The sequence below is a fragment of the Suricata suricatta genome, chromosome 3 (assembly GCF_006229205.1).
Source record: "Suricata suricatta isolate VVHF042 chromosome 3, meerkat_22Aug2017_6uvM2_HiC, whole genome shotgun sequence".
NCBI classification, from domain to species: domain Eukaryota; kingdom Metazoa; phylum Chordata; class Mammalia; order Carnivora; family Herpestidae; genus Suricata; species Suricata suricatta.
In genome coordinates, this window is record NC_043702.1 from 126,791,005 (window position 1) to 126,816,987 (window position 25,983).

The following is a 25,983-nucleotide window of genomic DNA, read 5'->3' on the forward strand; positions in this document are numbered from 1 at the left end:
TACATGACAGGGTATGCGATAAGGTGATTTTATGAGGTGAGGTCTCTCAACATGTCTTTTCCACCTTATTCATAAGCAAGGCAGATAGACACCACTAACTCTTAAAGTCCTTACGTACCACAGACCAAATGTATCATGACATGTCTGGGAGCATAATATACTTCTCTGCATGCAGGTCCACCCACCTACATTAGGTATTTTGGTAAAAGGGGCTGTTTTCACACATGTAAACATTTCACAAAAGTCTACTGTGTGCATCAAAATCGAAACCAAGCGGGAGCCATCAACCTCACAGGGAAGGAAAAAAAATTGCATATTTCCTAATCCATACCTTGTTTATAATTCTCTTGTCAAGTCTAAGCATATTTTGTTTTCATCAACTTTGTCTTCGCTAAACCCATCAATACCTCTCAGGAGAGGCTAATTTGCTTGCATCTCACCTGAATTTGTGCCTTGAATTTGTAGCAAGAACAATCTTTGCCAATGCCTGCCTTAAGTGACAATTATAATCAATCTATAGGCGTCTGACTAAAATGAGCGAACTATTATCTTATACTCTGCAAATGGTACCCTATCACTTCCCCTAAGTTGTTAAGATTTCAGTCTCTGTTTATGCCCTGTAGACAAAAGAGAATGTACTAGATTGGGATCAGCAAACTATGGTCTCAAGGCCAAATGGGGCCCACTGCCTGTTTTGTAAATAAAGCTTTATTAGAACAGGGCCACATTTATCCATTTGCTTATTGCATATGGCTACTTTGGCACTACAATGGCAAGAGTTGGGTAGCTGTATCCGAGTTCAAGAAGCCCGCAAAGCTAAAAATGTTTCTCATTTGGCACTTTACAGACCCCTGTCCTAATGTCCTGCCATCACCCATGCAGGGTTCTTTCTGTGGGTGGGCACACGGCTGCCTACATCTTCGATACCCAAAGCTACTCTGTCTCCACCAATCACCTGTGAGTGTGGGCTTGAGGTCAAATTTAAAGGCAAATTTCAGGAAAGAATCACAAAACTTGAGACATGGGCAGAAGGCAAGGAGAAGGCGGCATGAGCTGGAGGAAAGATCGCAGCCTTCAAAATGAGAACCCGTGCCTTCTTTTCCCCATCGGGAACGTGAGTAACAACACTCTTAGATACCTGAGCAGAATAGGAATTCCCATAATGACATCACTTGGTTTGATAAAATAAATAAATAAGTTAGTGAAGTTCTTCCACGGAATTTGGAGCTGGGATTATCCTCCCAAACCGTAGGATAGCTCCTAGGAAACCCTGTAAACAGTGAAACAGAAGTGGCTTAATAATGCTGTTAGATGTACATGGCCACGTTCCGGCTTCACAATGGACCCATTCTGTTGCCCTGATGACCTTAATTGCCTCAGTATCATCCCTGAGCACGACTCCTCCAGGACTCCTGTAAGGGGTTGCCATGATCCCAGCTGCCTCTCTGGCTCCCTAAGGTAGTGGCCCTGGGGTAACACACTGCGCACGAAACAGTTACAGGCAGCTTGCACGGTGCCCAAGGGTTTACCTGGTTCATATTTACTGGGCACTTCCCATGGGCCAGCCACTGTAGGAAGTGCTTAGGAAGAATCATCTCATTTAATCAACAAAACTGCTTTAAGAGGCAGAATCTATTATCATTCCCATTTCATCAATAAGGAAAGTGAGTGTAGAGACTTTGAAAGCAATTGGCCCAAGGACACTAGAAAATCTAGTAAGGTTCGAACTAGGATGTAAACTAGTCTGATAACAAAGCCTTGCTATCAACTCCCTCCCTGAAGTTCAATACTACGGAATTTATAGTCTTCTCTGGCTTCTTGGCTTCTTGATGACCTTGTTCAGAGTCAACCCCAGGCTTCTCTGTGATGCTTTATCCCTCTGCTCAGTGCCAATCTTCACCCTTTGTGGTGGCTCAGAGACTCCATCATGACAACGCCTTCCTTGTCCTGTTCTCTAAGCTTTCCTAATGTGCATCAGGTGAAGGGTCTCTATTGTGCTAGCCAGAAGCAAAATTATCCCACCGCCTGGAAAACTGGAGACACTGGTGACCCTGAAGCCAACAGGCAGCACAGTCACTGCAGAATGAAGTCTGGAGTCAGATGCATTTGCCTTGAATCTTGGCTTCACCTGTACAACCTTGGATCTGTGATTTACTTTCTCAAAGTCTCAGTATTCATATCTGAAAAGTGGGAGAATTACTATCTACTTCCCAAGACTTTTGGAGAGTGGACTGATACTGTGCATGAAAATGATCCCATACCTTGTCTGGGACACAGTGAGTATAATGTTACCTTCATTACTAGGACTACCACCAGTTTTTCTCATCGATTTAAACCCCAAAGAGATTATGACTCCCGCTTTCAAAAGGATCTTCAGAGATTTTTGGAACTAAGTACTTAAAAGTAATTTGTTGACTTCTGTATCAAGTGAGCTAAATTGCTGAACAGAATATTACATCATGTTGTTAAAAAAATAGTATCACGAAAATGTGGCCTCTTAGCTACTCTTCTTGTTGTCTGGAGAAATGGGGGCAACCGAAGGTCTCTGTGAGCCTCAGGAAAAAGACGAACAAAACTGTAAAAAGAATGTAAAAAATGTAAAGAAATGAAAAAGAAGGTAGACGTTCTACCTGGCTCCCAGTTCTGCCAAAGGCCATCCTCAAATATTAAGTGTTAATAATATCATTAAATGTTCCTTGAAAGCAGAATGTTGTCTTATTAATTTTCCATCCTTGGCTGGACAGAGACGTAAAAAAATCTATATCTAAATGAATGAATGAATCAATCAATGATTTCTTTTAAATCAATGATAGGTCATTAATGCTTTAAAAATGGTGTTTTTTTTGGGGGGGGGGTTTGTTTCGAAAAACTGCAAAGTGTGAACGTTTGTACTTGAAAAAGCCTAAATTTACTGTTACATGACTTTCACAATTTTAGAGCGAAAGGTCCCTAACTGCCCTCTTCCCTTCCCTGCCAAACAGCCTGCAGCCAGCTGCGAGGTGGTGTAGTGGAAGCCAAGGTTAGCAGGTGGGTGTAGCCAAGCTGAACTGAATCTGAGCTTTTGGGGTTAGCTGTCTGGTGTAGCCACAGGAAGAAAGATCTATATTCTACCTTGGTTGTGGGTCCTAGTGCTCATAGAGTTTTTGGTTTGGAAGCAACAATGAGGGAAAAAGTGTCAAATGAGGCTCAGCAGTCAAAAGAGGACAAAACAACAAACACTGATAAAAGGACATGTAAAAAGTCCATACTGGGCACCCACTATTGGCCAGAATATGAGCTGGTGCTTCTCAGAGAACAGTCTGGACTCTACCAACTGCTTCAACTTAAATCCTGGCCGTGTAACCTAATAGTGTTTAAGTTTAGGTAAGTTACTCCGCTTGTCTGGCCCTCAGTCTCTTCGTTTGTAAAACGAGATGATAATAATCCCTACCTCCTGGTGTAGTGATGAGAACAAAACATACGGTAACATATATTGAAAGTCCTCAGAGCCTAGCACTTGGTAAACACAAAATAAAGCTGCAACGATGAGGATGGTGAGAGGAGGAGGAGGATGGAGACGATGATGGTGATGATGGGGGCGAAGACAGCCTCTTTCAGTGCTCCAAGCGTCTCTACAAGGTAGGCTGCAATATGCCTGCTGTTTTTGTTTTTGTTTTGTTTTGGGGGGTGGGGGGAGGCAGAAGGACAGAGAGAGAATCCTAAGAAGGCTCCACACCGAGCATGAAGCCCAATGCAGGGCTTGATCTCACGACCGTGGTATCATGAACTGTGCCAAAACAAGTGTTGGGCACTTAACCGAATGAGCCACCCAGGCGCCCCCTGCAGCATGCCCACTGTATTGAACAAGAAAATTGCGGAATCCTTCCTTCTCTCCTCTGCTAAAGAACGTGGTTCCGAGCTAGACCTGGGATAGGACGAGTCTGTTCTGTGCCACCTAAGCCAACCTCCCTGTAACTACAGCCAACAGGGGAAGTTAGGGTTATGTCCTCTCATGGGATGACTGCGAAGAAAAGCTGTCGACAAACAGGAACTACGGTAACTAGTTTCCCTCTGCTCGTCTCCCTAAGGAGTCAGGGTAGGTGGGGAACACCAGGGAAACGGCAGCCAGAGGGACAGGGATGGATAGTAAAGCTGCAAGAAGTCCCGAGGGGTCACAAGGAAGATGACGTGATGAGTAAATGGATGGTACAAACATTCAAAAGCATCAAAATGGGGACAAGATTTACAGAGTACACTGGACAAAGGAGCTAAGTCATGGTAATGGGAACAATGAAGACGGGTGCGTCAAAAAGCCAAACCACAAACCAACACGGAGGCTGAGGCCTGACAGGATGATTCGCGGATCCTGCACAACCTTCCAGCTCCAGAGCTCTTGACATTCTGCCTTGAGGATTTTTTTATTACAAGATTCCTGTTGGGGTGCCTGGATGGCTCCGCCAGTTAAGTGTCCAGTTTCAACTCAAATCATGATCTCAAGGTTCGTGGGTTTGAGCCCCATGTCAGACTCTGTACTGACAGCTGGGAGCCTGAATCCTGCTTCAGATTCTGTGTCTCCCTCTCTCTTTGCTCCTCCCCTGCTCATGCTCTGTCTGTCTCTCTCTCCCTCTCAAAAATATGATTAAGAAAAGAAGAAGATTCCTGTCTCCCTTACCTCCATGTGAATTTCTACAAACTCCCTTATAGAGAAGGCTTGAGTGGACCTCCATTTTTTGAAACTAAAAAGCCTCACCAGTGAATGTATCCATTTCACAATTGAGGTGAAAAGCTCCCAAAAGGTCAGCAGATGACCTAATGTGGTATAAAGCCAGGCTCTGAAGCTTACCTCCCAACCCGAGGCCCAGTGTTTCTTTTGCACACATCCCAGCTCCCCCTCTGTAGGAATACGGGAGCGCAGCCGGCACTCGGAATAGCCCAACAACTGAAACGGCTAATAGATGCACGTGTACCTGCACCTAATGCACCTTGGCAAGAGAGGCACAGCTAAACCATGGTGCCAGGTGGGGAGGCTTAAACACCAACCCTCCCTTGGCACTTGGGAGAGCCCCCCAAATGGGCTCTGGCATGTCCTCTTTTGCATATCAGTCTGCCAGAAACAACCCAAGGGCGAGGAGGTTTTGTCTAGAGGGATATTGCTATTATTTTAGGAACTGCCCACCATTTTCTTAGTGGGAGGCCAAGTGGACAACATTGATTTTGGAAAGTGGATGATACGGCCAGTAAGTCAGTCCTGCCCCGTAACAGATGGAAAAGTTCTTTGGATGGAATCTGTTACACTCTAGTTCTCTCCTTTGTGATAACCCAAGTCATGTCTGAATGCCTCCATTTCTTTCTAAAGATCAGAAGGATAGTGCATCCTCAGTTGAACTATGTCAATAATATAAATTAACAATAAAGATGCAAAAGTGACCCTGATTAATGAATTTGCTAATGAATTTTTGTACTGACTAGCTGAAGGCAAAAAGAACTGACAGGAAAAGCATCTAGCCTCCTACGCCCACAGACACTTAATAATAAACTGATGGTCTTGGCGGCACATAGCACCAACCATGCTTAGAACTGCCCTTCCCAGCCCTTAGATGTGGCTGAGCTTTACAAATGCAGTGAAGACAGCTTCAAGCAAAATAACACACGACGCATAGGCAGCTGACCTGAACTTGAGCGAGGAGGGCGAGAGTAAGAGCAAGTAAGAGCAAGGACAGGTTCTGTGGCACAACGTTGTCTACAGTCCTGGAAACACAGTCTTGGAAGTTTCCATAGGTGTGTTCCATAGGCTTTGTGCTAACTCGGCCCAGGCATTACTTCCCAGGAATAGAACTTCTCTAAAGTGCCCACTCTATTTCCTGGGTGCTGGGACTCCACAACCCCACCTGCGTCTCTTGTGTCCCTGAACCTTGTTCTCTTGTTTCTTTCTCTCAAAAGAAAACTATGTGTCTAACTCACATGGAGCTCCCAGAAACAAGGTGCCTGGAGCCAGCAGTTGGAGGCCAAGAGAACCTGCAGACACTGGCCAATGGGCCCCACGGAGTTGGGACTAGTCTTGAGCAGACCCAGGCTTCTTTGATGGGCCTCAGTCCCCAAATCTCCAGGGAGATAGACAAATGCTCAAAGACTATTTTTTGCCCACAACTGTGAATTGTGCTAAGAGGGCTGAACTATGAAAGTTTACCTACCAGCAGGAGTTATCACTGCAAAATATATATATATCAAACTGAAGGATTTCTGAAAGGTCACTTGCTATGAAAAATGTATTTAACCAGCCTATATGCATACAGGAAGTCTCTTACCACTGCCATCTTTAATTATGAAGATGAAATATATAGATAATACATTAAAGTGCTATTATGCACCATTCAATTCTTTTGCATGCCATAAGAAGAAAAATGTAGATCCTATGGTAAATTCATCAACATGAAAATGCAAATTCACGAGTCTGAATATCTAAAGTAAACTCATATTAGGAGCATCTGGGTGGCTCAGTTGGTTGAGCCTCCAATTGTGGCACAGGTCATGATCTCATGGTTTGTGGGTTGAGCCTCACATCGGGCTCTGTGCTGACAGCTCAGAGATTGGAGCTGCTTCAGATTCTGTGTCTCCCTCTCTCTCAGACCACCCCCTCCAACTCACACTCTGTCTCTTTCTCTCTCAAAAATAAATAAACATTAAAAATAATAAAGTCATTGGGGCTCCTGGGTGGCTCAGTCGGTTAAGTGTCCGGCTTCGGCTCAGGTCATGATCTCATGGCTCATGGGTTTGAGCCCCGCGTCCGGCTCTGTGCTAACAGCTAGCTCAGAGCCTGGAGACTGTTTCGGATTCTGTGTCTCCCTCTCTCTCTGACCCTCCCCTGCTCGTGCTGTCTCTCTTTGTCTTTCAAAAATAAATTAAAAAAACAGAAAAAAATTACAAAAAAATAATAGTCATTAAAACCTGGTCTTCTATGCAGTAAAGGATTTGCTTATAGCTGAACAATTCTCTGACTTCTGGATTTAAACTCACAATCGATTTTCATTCAATGATTTGCCTTTCACTCATTCAAGAGTTTGCAAAAAGTATCAAGAGTACCTTTGTGTACTTCAGTACTTTTAAATGTCAATTATCTTGCAAAATTCAAAATAAATCTCTTCAGCCTCGGTTGAATCATCCTGGAGGTTACGATACATTGTTTGACCCTCCAAGCAGTAATATAAGATTTCAGGAGGGAAAGGGCACCTCTTTGGAAAAAATAATTCAAAAATTTTAGGATGTGATTGAAAAACAAGCAAAGCAAAAGGGTTTTCAAAGTTTTAAATTGCCAAGTTCCCAGCTGAGGGATTGTTTTCCCGCAAGCCCACAATTTTGCTGATGGTATATTTATACTGGGCACAGCGGAAGAGAGGACTCGCCAATTCTCATTCACAGTGTGTCATAAGGATACAAAATACGTATCCCTTTGCTTTCAGTCTCTCATTACCTATACTTTGTGCTTAAAACTAAACATAGTACATGCAAAATATAAAAATAAACAGTGGTCCCTGCATTGAGGCAATATGGATGAGAAAAGTGTAAACACAAAATCAGAGAAATGTAAACTTGAAGGTTTTCACAGAACCATTAATTCCCTCTGCACATATTGGAAATATTTAGAATTGCCAGTTAAGCTTTTAAATATACATTTTCTTAACAAGAGAGAAAAGGTTGGGTGTATTCATGTTTTGATAATCACCTTGACTTTTCTCTTTTTCAAATTATGCTATTTGGATCTGAACTGAAAACCACATCAGTATTGATCGTTATAGTTAATGAAAAATAGCTCTGCTATTGTTATTTCATAACCAGCAGGGCCTGGGTAATAAAATTTCATGTAAGTGCATTTTGCTGTCCGTGTTACTAGTCAACGGGCTGCAAAATCTTCTGACATTTATAATACTCTCCTTCCAGATGCCTCAAATGACTGCCTACTTCACCTCCAAAGAATGTGGTATAAAGCGTATCAGATGAAGTCTACCATCCCCGAGTCTCTTAAGAAGAAGCCATCAGAGATTCTAGGAACGATATCTTCAAACAGGCTACCCTCAGGCTTGATTTCTAAGCTGAGGGCAGATATACAACTTTAGACTTTGAAACTGTGTCTAGAATAGAATGTTAAGGATAGGAGGGGCAATGTGCGAGGGTGTACGTACGGCATGGAATGGGAATAGGGCAAGGTAAGATGGCCAAGCTGGGCTGCACAGACCTCCCCGACCACAGCGTCTTTGCCAAGGATGGGAGGGAGTACTTGCATCTTCACTATACCTCGGGATCTCCGTTTCCTTGCAGAAGTCAAAGGCCTTCCTGAATTTTTCATGGAGACATGGGCCTATCCACATCCAAGAGGTCAATCCACTGACAAACACAAGACTTGCCCACCCTCACCCTCTGCCCATGCTCTTTTAACCTTTGTCCCCTCCCGCTTCGTGAAAAATAACACAGAATAAACTAAAGTAGAGCTGAAGGAATAATCTCTTCCATTTTATCTGGAAGACAGAATGTCATTGTTGGTCTGCCATGGGTGACCAGTAGCATATGAAGGAAAAATTTCAGACACAGGTTGAAGGCTGACTTTTGTTCTCTTTCCATTTTGGAGCCCAAGGTCCATTAATCCCTGCTCAGGGGGGGCCTCAAAAAACAAAGCATTAGTAAGGTAGGGCTTCTTGTAGGGGCTGTTTTATTTTAAGGGCACAAACCATTTCCTCAAATCCTTTGGCATCCTTGATCGGCACATTTCTATCTCCACTGTCACCCACCCGCGCTAACATGCACCTGTGTGCACACACGTACACATGCATGCACACACACACAGTACACACATATATATACTTCTCTAGAGAACTTATTGGAGCACATCATTCTGAGGATAGGAAGGACAGGATGCTTGAAGATAGGATCCTTGCTACACTGAGATGCGACACAGCAATGAGGACTAGGATTAGACCGTCTTCCCATGGATCCTCTCACTACTCCCCCAAGCCCCCTGATATGCTGCCTGTCTTGGCCACCTATATTCAGGTCCTCTTAGATACAGTCATACCCAATATAAGTCCTTAAGAATCTCTTTACACTTTCTTTCCCCCTACACATTTCCTTGGTGTGTTGATTGGTTCTTTGAAATAGTCTTAGACCAAAAGAAACAAAACAAAACAAAACAAAAACCACCCAGGACAATGACAACTGCTTTTCACATTGGTGGGAAGATGTGAACAGCTGGGGGAAATCCACCATTGTGCCCTTCTTTTCCATCAGACCACATCATAAATGTGAAGGCAATGTGACCTCTACACCTGTCACCAGTCAATGGCAGGGTTGATTCAGCTGATCTGACAGATCTTACCACTCTCTGGGAACTACAAGCTACATGAAAGAAGACAATCTTCCCTGAGAGAGGAAATGCTAGTCTTTAATTAAGGATGTACAAGTATTTTTTTAAATGTTTATATATTTATTTTTAAGAGAGGGAGAATGAGACAGAGAGCACAAGTGGGAGAGAGGCAGAGAGAGAGGGAGATACACAATCCGAAGTAGGCTCCAGGCTCCAAGCTGTCAGCACAGAGCCCGACTCGGGGTTTGACCTTGTGAACTGTGAGAGCATGACCTGAGCTAAAGTTGGACGCCCAACCAACTGAACCACGCAGGTGCCCCAGGACGTACAACTATTTTAACTGCCATATCACAAACCTCAATCAATCTGTAACTGTGAGGCATAGCAATCTCATTTACCTGCCCGCCTGCTAGTACATCTAAACATTGAGGTTCACTGTTTGCTCTTCAAGGACTCTTTTCTTGACCATATAGTTTAAATAAGATAGCTTGTGTATATGCAGGTAATCTATCAAGCTAGTTATTCGTGGAGACAACGGTGGAAGAAATCGTGGAAGACTCACATTCTGAGATTTCATCAGAGATTTTATGGGAAGAGTTTCAATGTCAAATATCTGGATAAGGGAAATTTTTATATATCTAAAATGTGCTCAATTTCTCCCAAACTCATACACAAAACTATATAGCACATAGTGCTGGAATCAGAGTGATAGATGAAGTTTAGACCAAGACCTACATTGGTTTTCTGTAGTTTTGTGAACAGGAAACAGCACATGCCTTGTGTATACATGGCCATGAATGATCAATCTGACCTCAACCTGCTCTCAGCCTTCCCCAAAGCAGATGATCTGTTGGTTTTACCAGTATAATACTAACACATAAAATACCAAGTGAAACGGACATTGTCTATTTCCACTGGGAACTTCATTCCTTTCTTCCACAAATATTTATTAAGCATTAACTATGTGAGTGCGTTGTCCTAAGTGTGAAGAACACAATAGTGAACAAAACAGCCCCCAGACAAAACGCTGGCCAGTCTCTGTCGCACTCACTTTTGACTGAGGTTTTACAAGTTCCTAGAATTTTAGGAAGACTCTTCTCATTTTCTTGAGGCCTCAAATTTCTGAATAGGAGAAGGGAGGCTGATGGTGACATTTCTGAGCTAGGCTACAGGGAGGGGCATGTATCTATCAATATGCCCTTTGTTGTAAGATGACAGAAAGCCAAATGCGGACTTTCTCCTGGCTGGAAGAGGAGAGAAGAGGGCTAGGTAGCAGCGAGCAGCTTGGTGATTCAGTCATTCAGCACACATTTATGGAGCAACTATTATAAGATACTCTGATCTACTAGTTGATGAAGTCCTTTATAAACAATCCACTGTCACAATCTGATGTTCTCTTGTTTGTAAGAGTTACTCCATGTCTAGGCATGTTCCCAAAGAGAGCAAGTGGGTAACAGTGGTATAGAAATAACTACAACTTTCATTTCACCTCAGGTGGAGACATTTCCCACAAATGGGAAATTTACTTATTAACGTGATCAATGATCATCGCGGAGTGGGTTTTGTAGAGCTATGTTCATGGCACACGGCTCTTAAAGTCAAGGTGACATAAGCTATGGCCTGAGAGGTTAAAGCCATGCTGCTCTTACCATGACTGAAATGTGCAGGATCCTCAATTCCTCTTCTGCTGACTCATGCTGAGGTTCTTCAGTTGGGTCTTGTCCAGGGAGGCTGGGAGCACCATCTTGGTGGTGGATGTGAAAAAGCAAAGTGCCATTCTCCAGCCACTGCTGCCTCCAGCGCACCAGAGGGATGTCCTCTGTGTTTCCTGAGATCTCTAGAGGACAGACACCAAGGGAACAGGTCAGAATTCAGACTGGACCAATCTAAATCTTCTTATTCATCCTTTTCCTAGACAATGGTACCCATCAGCCAGTGTCAGCTAAAGACGACAAAGGGTCCCAATGATGGTTAGTTCAGGTTTCAAATCTCCAGGAAGGGAAGAGGCCCTGAGAAGAAGAGAATTATCCGCTCCCCTAGATCTTTGCACCATAATCCAGTGAGCCAGACTCTCACCCATTGAGAAAAACACCAAGGTGAAAATTCAAGTTCTTCCCCCTATTTCTATGATCAATAGCATCCTTTACCCAGCACTGTTTGAATACCCTAATAACCCCCAGAGGTAAATACAAGGTTGTTTGCCTCTTGTAAATTTGAAAATGTGAGTTCCCTAGCAATTACTCCTAGACACCAGTGAATCTACGAAGGAGCGAGCTGGTAATTACTGTGCAGAGAAGTGGCGCATCTGGAACCATCCTGGGAGGTTACTGCAGAGCAACTGGGGCTGACAGGATATTTCAAAAACCACAATCATTTGCTGCATAGCCCACTGGAGACGTGTAATACTCGCCGTCACAGGGATGTTTTAATTCCCTTTAATTTTTCTCTCTATTTTTGCAGAGCAGAGGTGGTACACACAGAGAGAGTGGTGGAAAAGTGGGCTCTGAGTACAGACACGAGCACTCACCTGCTCTCAGGGCTCGAGGCGGAGGCGTCGGACTATCACCAACAACTAATAACAAAATACCAAAAACCTACTATGCATTTTGCACCGTAGGAGCTAAGCTACAGTACAGAAGCATGCGATTATGGGTCTCTCCTGCTAATATTCCTAAGCAAGATCATATCGAAGCTATGAGATAATTCACAACAGAGAGACTGGATTAGCCCAGCCTTTCCCAAAAATTTCATTTGGCCTCAAAATCATTTCTTCCTTAACAACTATTTCCACCCTAGGGAACTAATATTCTGCCGAGCACACTTTGGCAATGCATTGCTTTATAGAAGTTCCTTTTTTAAAAGGCATGGCTTCTTCTCCCAAAATTTATCACCTTTGACCAAAAAAAAAAAAAAACAACTCCATGGACATAAAAAAGACTTAATAAGACACATTCAGAATAGTATTCTCATCAAGTACCACACCATAAAGAGGGAAGCAATTTTAAATATTTATGAAGTTTATAAATATCTTTCACTATTTGTAGGAGGGCACAAATGATGTTCTGCTTTATTTATTTACTTATGAACTTATTCATTAATTGACTTAACAGATATTATTGTGCACCAAGCACTGTTCTAGGCACGGTGATCCTAATCTGAATGAGGCCCTCAACGAGTTCTCCAAAGCGACACACCCGAATGAAGGTGAGTGTGGGAGGCGTTAGACTGTGTAGATAATGACACCATGTGGAAACATGCAGTTTAAGAGTGGGCTTGCCTGGGTTGAGGGTGGAAGAAGAGGAGGAAATTGGGAAGAAGAAGATACTGGCCTTGGGCCCTGAAGGGCAATGGACTTTCTTTTAACAGGTAGAGATGTGGAAAGAGGACATTCAGACACTGATGGGAGAATTAGAAGAAGGACGAGGAGGAATACTGGCTGGTCCTCTCAGGGTAGGTTGGTGACAATAATTCAGATGAGCCACAACTCATGAGCCTGTCCCTAAAAGAAACAGATAGTATTCCCTACCTCTTCCTAACAACCTCCAGACTGGGGAGAAGAGTAAATGGGTGTGTGAGGGACGATGAGGGGACAGCAAAAACAAGATGATCAGAGACCCTCTTCATTCTCAGCCTCTCGCCCCGTCACCCGGAGCTCAATTACCAGGATGGTGAGCTGCCCATGCCTGGAAGTGACCAGCTCAGGCAGCCAGGAAGCTGCAGTGGGGAGAAGGTGTAAGCATGGAAGGTCCCCTGCATCCAGGTCTTGTTTTCTGCAGGCACAGCCCCATTTGTTAAGGGAAGCAGTGAGTGACGCAGGAGTCCCGAGTTCACCTTTCCTCTAAGGTGGCCTTCCAGACTTCCAGGTGAAGAGAAACCCTTGGGCGTGCCTCCCAGCAGCAGTCACACGTGTCACTGCAAGGGCCCCAATCACTAGCTACTTCCCAACCATGGGTCAAGCCCCAGGAAGACTCCTCCTGGGAAGCACATCCCTCCCCCAAGTCCCTTTCCTGCCACTTCAGGAGAAACCAAATGCTCTCCTCGCCATGGACCAAACTCACAAGCGATAACAGCTTTTAATAGAGCACCCAACACCATAATTTGATCACTCAGAGCAACACAGGTTCAGCCTCCTACCCACACCGGCTCTAAGCCAGCCTGGGATTAATTCCATACATGCTGGGTGCCATATCAGCCCTGCCTGTAACTCTCTAAAAGGAATCTAGCGCCTCATACCTCAAAAGCGCTTAGAACAAGATTTTTGTTTCCCAGGAGACTCTCATCAATGAGGCCAGGCTCATTACCTCCGTTTTTACTGTGGAAGCAAGGACAAGTAAACACCCAGATCAAGGTCATGCCAACCTGACACAGAACAGGAGATAAAACGGATGAAGTCCTATCAGACCCCTCCATCCCCAACACACACCAGACAACGTGACCTTTGCACAAGCACGGAGAGAGAGAGCATCTGGGTATGGAGTGCAAACGATCTCCTAGCAGGTTCTGAGTGGCAGTATTTTTATTTGTTGTGCAAGTCTTAGTATTTCATGACTTTTTTATATTTTATTAAAAAACATTTTTTTATGTTTATTTATAGAGACAGAGAGACAGAGCAAGAGCAGGGGAGGGGCAGAGAGACAGAAGGAGCCACAGAATGGGTTCCAGGCTCTGAGCTGTTAGCACAGAGCCCAATGCGTGGCTTGAACTCATGAACTGTGAGATCATGACCTGACCCGACGTCAGAAGCTTAACTGACAGAGCCACCCAGGTGCCCCAGTATTCCATGACTTCTTTTAAAATTGAGGTAGAATTCTCATAGCATAAAATGTGTCCTTTCAAAGTCTACAATTCCATGGTGGTTCATACATTCACGAAGCTGTGAGACCATCCCCAGTGTAATTCCAGAACATCTTCATCAAACCAAAGAGACACCTATATGTATTAGTGGTCCAAGACAATTTCTGAGGAGGAAGGCATTCTGCTCCAGGGTGCCAGGAGTGACGGTACCAGGGAATGAATGGGAGTGATGGGGGTATTGACAAAATACTTCCACAGGGAGGTGAGCTGAGACCACGGAATCGCTGACCCTGGTTTCCAGGCCATCCCTCTGAACCTCTTTGTGAGTTATTCATGCCCACCCCAAGATCGGTGATATCCTGACTCTGCCCAGACCAGACGCATGGTAGAGGTCAAGGGGTAAAGCAAGGCGAACACCATGCCTGCCCAAGAGGGTGCCTGTCATTTTTAAAATTCAAGATGATTACAGAATGATGAGCTTTCTTCTTTGGCTTTTTGCCCTGTCCTGGCAGGATCTGACATGGGAGGGCGAAAATGCTGAATCAGGAACTTATTTACTTCTGCCGTATCTGCCCTAGGTCAACCAGTGAAAAACTACAGGGCACAGTAAATGCCTTGTGAATTTCATCACCCATGGAGTGGAGATCAGAGCATGGAACATCAGTGTAATCACGCTGTCCTGGATGATAGCAGAATATCTCGAGAAGAAGAAATGCTCAGAAATTGCTTTACCCACGCAAGCCTTCCCCCAAACTCCTGAGAAGTAAATATGGGAGGTGAGAGTTACTCTGACCCAAAGCCTCCTGAGGGCTGGGACTGAGGCTCACCCAGACAGAAACCTCCAACAGCCGTTTCAAGATACCATGGCTGGGGCTGAGCGCTGCCACCAGCACACTGCCACCAGCACATTGTGGGACTGAGATCTCCAGAAGGTAAGGCTGCCCTTACTCTTCACATGTCCATTCTTCCCCTACACAAGCCCCACACCTCTCAGCACCTCCCAAAATTCTGGAGCTGCCTAGAATACACCGAAACCAGGATGCCATGTATTCTTGTATACAATGAAGATCCATGGAGCACATTCCATTTGCCATGTTCAGCAACTGCTATACGATCCCTAGCCTGAAAGACCCTTTGATCTAGGAAGAAACTGAAGGCATGGCCACAACTAAGTACTCTAAGCAGTAACAGCCATGCTGAGTGGAGGGGAGTGGGTGGCATCTGGCTGAACATAAGCCCCCAGAGAAGGGATATAACAGAAAAAGATGCTGGAGGCAACTCCAGAGGAAGAGAACAATGGGTACAAATAAACAGCAGGATGAAGCCTGTTTGCAGAAGGGTGGAGTTGGTGGAGAGGAGTCATGGAGGACCCAGGCTAGGAATGCAGATTGAGGTTGGGTGTGAAAGGTGTGAATGCCAGTTTAAGGGGTTCTGAGCTGATGGAAAGTCACTCCTGGTCTTATTAACCAAAGAAGGGAATAAGGCCAGGATTTAGAAAGATCAAGAACACCCAGAAAGAGAGCAGCAGGCACACTAGACTCTACCCCAAGTCGGATCCTATATTCTACAGTGACCAAAATCCTGAGCTGTAACTCAAGGGACCTGGGTCTCAAGTAGCCTGTCTGTGTTGCCTAGCTTTGAGCTCCCTCACCTATGTAAGAAGGAGCTGTACACATGAATTTCAAGACCGTTTTGTAACTTGACATTCCACGATTCTAAGTCCAGAACAGTGTGCTTCACATGACCGCCTACAAACTGGTAATTTCTACGTGTCAAGCAACGTCCACTCTTCTCTCACTCTTCCCTACACTCCATCCCCCCTTTCCCCCTGAGCACAGGGTGGACAGGTTTGGGATGATTTCATCAGAGCCTTTAAGAGCCAGGCCCATTTTTGGACTGGACCTCAGGCTGGGAAGAAAGGTTCTCATTCCTGCTGACACAGATATGCGGTCTCAAAAGAAGATAACTTGGAGTTTCTGCATATGCATTAAGAGAGCCAGGAAGATGGGTAAGCAGAGGCAGTCATTGTAGAGAATGATCTGGGATGGGGAAAGGCACAGTAGAGAGTGAGATAAATCACTTTTTTTTAAATTTTATTTTAGAGAAAGAGAGAAAGCGCAAGCGGGGGGAGGGTGGGGGGAAGGGAGAGGGAGAGGGAGAAGGGGAGAGAGAGAGAGAATCTCAAGTAGGTTCCACCACACTCAGCACAGAGGCTGACACAGGGCTCCATCCCACGAATGGTAAGACCCTGACCCGAGCTGAAATCAAGAGATGGACGCTCAACCAACTGAACCACCCAGATACCCCCCAAATCACTTTTTAATTAGCCTTCATCATTGTTCTAATGTCAGCCTGTGCCCTGTGAACTTGTAGCACTGTCTTTTTGTGGGGTTAGCTTAGGATATCCAAAGCTTGCTACAAAAATTCCTTTTCCAAACATAACAACTTCCTCTTACCGTCCAAGTGCCCAGCCCCTTCCATAGATGTCCCCTCCCTGAACTGAGCCACTAAGACAACACAGCATGTCGACATCAAGAATTTCCCCCAAAAGACAACACCGATGCCACAGATCTATGATGCCCTCTTTCAAAGAATTTGGCAATTTCAAGTCAAATGTGGATTTGAAATGGGAAAATTCTCAAAGACCCTTTAATGCACTGAATAACTTAGAGCGGCTTAGAGCAGTCTTGGCTTTCCGGACCCCCTTTTCACTCCTGGAAAGGCTGAGTTTCCAGCTAAACCCAGCTGAGCAGTAATGAGGTTGCTCAGGTGGTGAGGTCAAGGCCAGGAGGAAGCATTCACCTGTCAATTCTAAGCCTCGTGTTGAGGCACCTGATGGACTGACCCTACAGTCTTTCAAGGTCGAGGGTGACACCCCCTGACAGCCATTACTGACTGTTAGAAGACCTTGTTTAGATCAGGATATTCAAACTTGGTGTTAATCTTAGAAACTCTTTCTCCACACCAAATCTAATACAGCTTCTGAGGGGGTTCCCCAGAGCAGAATCAGATGAACTGGAAGACAAGTAAAATGCACTTCCATGAAACTCCCCACTGCTAGGAGATTGGAGGGGGAAATCATGCATTATCAGTTTTGCTTGGCTGTTTTTCAATTCTGTTAAGTATGATATTGTGAACAGCCTCATATTCTTCATGAAATGAAGGGAAAGGGATCAGCTCTAAAAATGGAATCTAGCCTTCCTTCCGCCCTGAACTAACTCAGTGGCCATTCTGAGTTTCCCTGTGTGATGAAGATTAAGCTCAGGATGTTAACAGTGATAAGCCAACTGTTCAAACTAAGTATAACAAATGGGTCTTGTCCATCAGTGATGATCACTAAGGTAACCAAAGGTAAGCCTGTGCTATAATTAACCCCTCCCCTTGCATTCTTTTTTTATCCCCCTCTACACCTGCCTGATTTCAGAGTTTGAAAGATATTGATGGTAGATGTCATTTCCCACATGGTTTCATTATGGTCTTCCAACTGAAACTATGAACAGTGGCATTAACGTTCAACACCTTTGTAAGAAAATAACCTGCTTAAGTCAGGGGTTAATAACAGCAGAGGATCACTAATTATCCTGCAAATCTTTACCCTGGCATCAAACGTGACCCAAGTCTTTAATGTCTCTGGAACGGCAGCCTCAAAAGACCCCAACTTGTTCCATAACATAATGACAGTAGCACATTAGTGTCCTGGCCATCTGTGAAGAAAGAGAAGGGACAGATGAAGAGCAGACAAAGGAGAAGGATGCAGAGAAAAAGGACAAAGTCAAGAGAAGTAAGAAAAGGAGACTAGCCAGAGAAACGACGTCCCTCGGGCTGAGTTGGCTGGGCCTCTACACCTCTCGCTACAGGGACCATCTGGTACTGAGCTCTGAAGTGACACAATCACACAGCCCAGAGTGAGACACACATAAGATAAGGTGCCCTGCTGGGCCTGAATTCAACCAGCACAGATGCCAGAAACACCGACGGTTTGCCTGAAGTCTGCGCCAATGGAGGCCTGGCTCAGTGAACAACAAAATGGGAGATGGCACGGCCAGGAAATTCTTCTGTAAAGATGGTCATGGTCCCACTGCGAGTGGAACTCTCAATGTGCTTCCTCTATTCAACTGTTTCTTGTCATCCCGTGACTTGAGCCATGGCCATAGAACGACGCAAGCAAATGCTCTACAGCAAAATAGCTTAAGATTTCAAGAATCTCTTTTTCAAGTAATTAAAGCCTTCTCGACTTGCAGATCTGGGATAAAAAGTTCCACTTGTGACAAGGAGAAGGGAAACTGAATTTCTATTTTCTCTGCTTGGTGACATTTGCTCTCAAAAACAGGAGTTCCTCAAAGCATTAATGATTCGGTGATGAGAAACGGAATGGCAGGTTGAACGGAGCACTGGATGGGGGGCTGGAAGAATAAAGCTGCAGTAATCTCTCTGGAGCTCACTTTTCTCATCTTCAAATGATGGGACCAAGAGGTCTCTAAGGACTCTCAAGCTGTGACCATGGTATTCCATGACACAAAGCCACATAAGACACTTAGTTCTAGTGACATCCCAAATCAGGGGAAGGCTGAGTATATTTCTGCATCTCAACTGGACAAGTCTCTGTGAGAGTTTTTCAAATCAGACTTTCCTCTTGGGAGTATGGGACGCTTCTGGCTCAGTCCAGCCTGTCAACTTCTAGGGTAAGGACTGTCTGTACAGAGACTCATGATAGTGACCTCTAGAAACTCCAGTTGGTGGTCCCCAATAAGAAAGCATCCACATATAGATGCTTCCAAATGTCTGACGTGGACAAGGGTAATCTCAGCAAGAAAATGTCACCTGATTTCTCTCGGCAGTTCTACCTTCTAGAACTATATTCTAAAAATCAGAAAAGCTCACTTCCTTTAAGGCTATTCACCCACCCACTTCTCTTTTGCCAGCAGAGGTTTAAGACAGACTAAGATGAGCCAACACAAAAAGCAAGAGTAATTAGAGAAAGAAATAAAGACTCTTGACCACCCATGATATGTTGTCTCTGGGGCTGAGTGGGGGCAGAGGAGGCAAAAAACAAACAGAAAACAAAAACAAAGCAAAAAACCTGAAGGTAGATTTTAAAATCAGACGTGATGGAAAGCAGCAAAGCTTTCTATGGATGCTGCTGGAAGTAGGTCACTCTGTGCTACTCTGTGCCGGGATGAATAGCAATTGAGCAACGACACGAACATTCTATTTACCTAGCAGTGGAGATGAAAACATTCCTGTGGCGGAAAAATGCAGCCAAAAGGTTCTGACACAACCAGAGAGATGAGGAGGCATTCAAATGGCTTATGATTTCAACCAAAATGGTTTGCTTGTTCCCACTATAGTGTTTCTCTGGATCTTTTCAAACCTCTGCAAAGAGTTTATCCACATGATACTCATTAAAGTCTCATTTGAAAGGGAAAAAAAGAGCCCAAAGCTTTTTGAAAAAGGCAGGGTTATCTGAGCCGCAGATGTACTGGTAAGAAAATTTTTAAATATATCCAGTTCTATTCTCCACTGCCACCCGACTGACCTTTGTAAATTGAGATAACGGCACGCATTTAACAAAATCTGACATCAAGTAAGATGTGTAATAATATTTAAACTCTGTAATGTTAAAATATGTATTTACGGATCATTTCATACATTGTAATGAGAATAAGTCATTTTGAAGCCTTTGGGTTCATGATTGGAATTCTGATTTGAGCTTTGCAAGTCCTTGGGGACCACTTCCTGGCAGTGTGGCATTGGAAGCAATATGGCGGCCTGGGTTTTGGGAAGCCAGGGCACTAGATGGAAACAGGGTGATTGCAAAGAGATGGCTTCTCAGACCCTGTGAGAGCTCCGCTCCTTCGAAATCCTTTCTCACGTGCCTTTAAGTCCTTCATTAACAAAGTGTTTAGTATTTGCAATAGTTCTGACCCTGAATTATTCAATGAGGTCCCATCTATGGCTCTCACCTTATAAAAAGGGATGGGTAGAGAAAGTGTTAATGACAAAAAATCACCTGTAATGACATAAAAAGGAGAAAAGGCCACAGCTTGTCCTAAACTGTTCTGATTGATCTCCATTTCTTATTAGTTCTCATCCACTTGTATTTCTGTTCTTATTATCTGTGATTCAACTCAAAAAGTAATGATGTGCCTATTACATGCTGGCTCTGCTAAGAAGCCCTTTGAACATTCACGAGCTAACTTAATCCTCAATGACCCTTTAGTGTGGGTATTTATATTCCCATTTTACAGATGAGGGGTTCCAGAAATTGGCCAAGTTCACCCAGTTAGTAAATACTAATTAGGGGAAAAGATGTCTAGGTCCCCTGACTTCAAGGCTACTGTTCCTCTCCACTGTTTCAATTCGCATTCTCTCACTTTGTAAATCTCAACCTCAGGATAATAGAAGTAAAATGCTTAGCAGTGTCTGACATATGATGAGCACCAATCAACATCAATGTCTTCATTGTCATTGTTAATACGGTTTGTTGTCTTTGTTACAACCACGCACATAAATTCTAAAACTGACTAATAATCCTTGACAGAGTTAAGCAAATGGTCCCTTCAAATGACTCCAACTCTGGGGCACCTGGGTGGCTCAGTCAGTTGAGCATCCACCTCTTGATTTTGGCTCAGGCCATGATCCCAGGGATTGAGAAATAGAGCCTGCTTGGGATTTTCCCTCTCTGTCTCTCCTTGCTCCTCCCTTCAGGTCTCGCTGTCTCAATCTTTCTCTCAAAATAAATAAATTAATTTAAAAAAAAAATAAATGCCTCCAGTTGCTTAAGAAACCTTATAAGCCTGGGAACCCTAAGTCCAGGAATGAGCTCAGGTCCAGTGAGGAACCGGGGCCAAGTCATTCATGTGTATTTCTCTAACGCTTGTTAGCAAACTGAACACTCTTTAGATAGCTCTCATAAAACCCCATTTACATGCATACCTCTGCTTTAAGACTCTCACCAAACCATAGGGACTCTCACCGAGAGAGGCTATGCTCTCTGCCCATTCAAGACCACATGCAAATGAGCTTGCTGTAGGGCACTTACCAAGAGACTCATGAATCCACACAGGCTGGTCCCCCTGGAGGGAGTGGCGACTGTGCTCAAGGAAGAAGCAAAGACCAATTGGAGGTTGTGTTAACAGGGTAAACGGGAGTCCCTTTCTGCAGACTAAATCTGTTTAAGTGCTTGTTATCATAAATGCCAGAGGCATTGCAACTTAAGCACAACTTTTCCTTTCTCAAAGCTTTCTAGCCCATTTCTACAGACCTGTGAGCTCCCCTTGGTGACCAGGAGCACCGCCTTCTTGCATATACACAGCAGGGCAAGACAGGCATTTCTCTAGGCTCTTCTCTCTGAACCATTTCCTCCTACAGAAAAGGGAGGTATCAAGAGACCTCTAAAGCCTCTGCTCCCTCTAAAATTCTCTGATTTTGATGGGCCTGGAGGAGGGCACTTGTTGGGATGAGTGCCGGGTGTTATATGAAAACCAACTTGACAATAAACTATATTTAAAAAAAGATTAAGAAATAAATAAAATTCTCTGATTTTAGTTTTTATCTTCCTATCACCTGCACTTACCAATCTGGAACTAAACTTTAGGTTCAGAGTGAAGATGGAAAATGGTACGAATCTTCCGTATCTCTGCTGTGTTGTCCAGCCTAAGAAAGGAGAGCGGGACGGAATTCTATACAGACTCAGGCACGTGAAAAATTCCTTATTAAAATCACTGTGTTACGACATGCCAAGCCATCCTGATAAGCCCGCCTCCCTATTCATTCATCAATCCTGTGCGGTAGGCTTTACCGAAAGAGTCAGAAGGCCAAAGAGGGTGAGTGATGATGGCAAGGGTTAGCACTAATGAGCTGGAGATAACAGGGCTCAAATCCAGCCTTCTGACTCCGAGCTCAGTGCTCTTTCTACCAAACTGTGCTGTCTACCTGAGCGATGTTTATTTATACTGAGAAATCATGAACCACTGTGCTTGTATTTCAGCTTAATGAATCAGATATACAGAAGATATACATCAGTAGTAAACACTGTCAGGAGTTTGAAGAGTTTGGACTCATAGGCCCAGGAATGAAATTGAGTTATTAACCAATTCGCACTACTGTACAAATCAGACAGCAATCTGATGTGATTTCCCTTTGATGGACTCGCTTGGAAGATCAGATCTGCGTCCTTCTGGGTTACAGGTCTGAAGACTCTCTCAATGCTGCCTTGGGCCCATTTCTGCAGGCTCATTTGTGTAAATGCTCATTATAATCGGGGTCAAGATGACCTATAAATGACCTGACAGATCTCCCCAGGGTGGATCTAGCCATCTAGTCCTACCAATAGTGGTTTAAAGGAACAAAATGTCCCTTGATTGCTATGTATGTTGCTGCTTAAACAGGAATGACAAACACTGACAAGATCAGTTGCTAACATCTTTCTGCTTTTCTTCTCTTTCTTCATTATAGCCCTCTCTATGTTCTGTCTTAATTCTAAAGCCCTCCCCGTCTGTATAGGCCCTCTACACAAAACACACATGAAGAGGCTGACAGTGAGAAATAAGGAGTCAGGCCTTCTTCATGAAGGACTTATTTCAGAAAACAGGTGAAGTCTGCCATTTTGCATTCTTCAATGGCACCAATCCTCATGCCTACTTTAGTCTTACCCTGCTTTGCTGTGCGTGTGACTGCTCTGTGGGGTACGTCTGAATCTGTGTGCTTATATTATCACATATACTTCTTGGTATGAGGGAGGTTTTCCTTTTTTTCTGCACTCCGTCTACAAGATGTTCATGTTCCACAAGGACCTAGTGTCCACAAAGTGCTGGGTGATGTAAAGACCAGGCTGAATCTGCCAAAAATGAAGTAGATAATTGAGAATTATTATTCTTTTTCACAACAGCTAACACACTGAGCAAAACACATACATGTTCCTTAAGCTCCCGAACGACCTCCAAGGTGGGTACTATTATCACCCCAGGATTAGGGAGGTGAGGCACATAGTAAACTGGTCCTATGCCTCTGGCACAGTGACTTAGAGAAGGAACACATTCTTCTTGAAGCCTTACATCATCCACTCACCACTTCTAGGTGACAGATCTGGGGAGGGATCCTTGGCACCCAAGCCGACAAACTGACTCCACCAGTGACCAAGGAAGAAGCAGTAGATACACTGTGGTGAGATCAGTCAGGGAGAATCCTTGGTATCCTTGCCATGGCCAAGAGAACAAGCGTGGTGAGGCATGAATGGGACCTGAAAACCTATTTATATATTCTCTTCTTTTGACATGATCAAGTCAAGAATAGGAAGGATGGGTACAGGCACAAACATTAGCCCCCAAACACACACAGTCTTGCAACCTAATTCAGAATAATGGCTAATGCTTATGAAGTATTTACAATACAACAGGCACCATCTAAGGGCTGTTGAATACATTGACTCATTTCCCTTTCACAGCCATTGCCTGAGGTGGAGAACAACTACAGGTGAGAGGGGGTTCAGAAGGGTTAAGTAGCTTGCCTAGTATCTTTCACTTTGTGAGTGGAGGAGACTGGATTCAAACAGGATGTCTAGATCCAGAGTCTGGATTCTAAACCACCATACTTCCCTGCCTCTGTCTCTTCCCGGGGAGGGGGGAGTATATACCCCGCGTTATAAGACTAATTCTTGGAGCACCTGGGAGGCATCCAACTTCGGCTCAGGTCATGATCTCACAGTTTGTGGGTTTGAGCCCCGTGTCGGGCTCTGTGCTGACAGCTCAGAGCTGGAGCCTGCTTCAGATTCTGTGTCTCCCTCTCTCTCTGCCCCTCCCCCATTCACTCTGTCTCTGTCTCTCAAAATAAAATTAAGAAATAAAAAAAGACTAATTCCTAATTAATCTATTTGCTCACTATGTATTCCTTGCCCTTTTTCTCCTGACTTTCTGCCACAGCCTTGCTACTATTCTTATATTTTAACTGGAATTATATTTCTCGTAGAGTTTCATTTTTAATTTTCAGCAATGTTCCACACATATTTCCACTACAAGATGACCTCCCATGCTTAGTTTTCCTTCTTCGCTGGTCCTGGCATACCCTACCAGTACCAAAGATCAGGAAACTAACAGGTGGAGGTGAACCCTGACATTTTCATTCCCTACTTAGTAGCACCAACTCAGTAATTAGAGGATGAAACTAAAACAATATTAGTTGAGTTTTGCAAAATGAAAAAAAAAGTTCTGGGTTTTCTGCTTCTCCTGTGTAAGAGACAGTCTAAAGGAATACAGCTATAAATTTCATAATCAATCCATTAGATTGAGAACACAAGTGATGGTAGATGAAGTGAGTGCATCGTAAGACTTAGGTCAGAACACAATAAGCAGAACTTAGGGACGGCAGATAGCTTCTTCATTTGCCTCATTCTATGGCCAAAAGGCACAGAGCTGGAAGGCCATTCTGCGTCAGGGGGCTCTTATCATCTAGGACTTCGGTCTTAAAGCTAAGGTCAATCTAGGGGTGCCTTCCTGGCTTAGCCAGTAGAACATTTGATTCCTGATTTCAAGGTTGTAAGTTCAAGCGCCACATTGAGTGTAGTGAATATTAAAAAAAAAATCTTAGGGAGAGTGAGGGAGGCAAATCATGAGAGACTCTTGAATACTGAAAACAAACTGAGGACTGAAGGGGGAGGGGAAAAGAGGAAGGGAGGTGATGGACATGAAGGAGGGCACTTGTGGGGAAGAGCCCTGGGTGTTATATGGAAACCAACTTGACCATAAACTATAAGAAAATAAAAATTAAAAATTAAAATAAAGGAAAAAAAATTAAAATCTTAAAAAAAAAATAAGGTCAATCTCAGCTTCTTAGCAACTATGTCTTTTTCATTCATGAAATTTCCAGTATCTTTCTTTGCTTACTACACCTATATTTTCTGACTGTACCACACCTGGGAAATAAGCTCTGTGTAAGTAATACATTCTGGCTGAAGAAGTACTTCCTCTCATTTGCCCTAAACTAACTTTCCTTGGGTTGCAAATAGAGCTTTGAATCCTAGCAGTGGAGTATTTGGTGGACAAGGTCACATAAATAAGTAAATGTCTAGATCCAAGGGTCCACCTTTCTAGCAGTAGACTCATTCATATTTCTTTCCTCCATAGTTGGCTGCTGAGTCTCGTATGTGCCAGGCTTTTTATTCTACCATCATAGAACCATACCCACTTCCTCCTGACCACTGCACCTGCTGCTCCCATACTTCCGCGGGGCTCATTAAATGTGTTTCCCAGAGGGGAGTACGCAGCATAGCAGCAGGAAGGATCCTATTATCAGAAAACCCGAAGTCTGAGACAAGGTTCCTGCACCTATTACCTCTGCAATCTTCATGCCTCAGTTTCTCTACATTTCAAAAACTGTAAATCATACGAACATCTACCTTACAGGTGGATAAAGTGAAAATGCAAATAGAAATGGTTCAAAGTATGAGAAATAGGAGTTGTAGTTATTAATATTAACATGATCCTTAAAGATCAGTGACAAGAATGACTTATTCTATTCCTGGTTAAAAAAAAAACAAAACTGGTTCAATCTAAGTGTATAGAGTACTGTTTGCTGGGTTTCCGTTGTACTTCATGAGTGACATTCTGTTCCTCCTTTTTAGCCAGGAGCGCATACTGGCTCCATGTTTTCGGCAAATGATTCTAATGAATTCTAGACTATTTTACTTAATCATTAATGATGTGACAGACAGCCTTTTATTTTATAACTGTAACTAGACCTGTATGCAGGAGGGCACTGCCTTGATGTTAATGGCATGAAAATCACCTCCCTATGTTCCGTCCTCTGACATGGATTCTAATGATCTCTTTGTAGTCTGTCTCCATCAACTTGACTTTTTAGTA

General features: G+C 43.8%; 1 protein-coding gene and 1 long non-coding RNA gene across 4 annotated transcripts in view; one reads left to right on the forward strand and one right to left on the reverse strand.

Moving 5' to 3' along the window:
• Positions 1 to 25,983, reverse strand: part of ASTN1 (astrotactin 1) — a 298,956-nt gene that overhangs the window by 180,392 nt on the left and 92,581 nt on the right. For all 3 annotated transcript variants that reach the window (XM_029935125.1, XM_029935123.1, XM_029935124.1), the window contains exon 2: positions 10,981 to 11,168. In XM_029935125.1, the coding sequence (XP_029790985.1) occupies positions 10,981 to 11,168 (188 nt within the window). The remainder of the gene's footprint in view (positions 1 to 10,980; positions 11,169 to 25,983) is intronic.
• Positions 1,388 to 8,467, forward strand: LOC115288104. The gene is made up of 3 exons (XR_003906808.1): positions 1,388 to 1,458; positions 7,915 to 8,180; positions 8,293 to 8,467. It is a non-coding gene; the product is annotated as an uncharacterized LOC115288104 (long non-coding RNA).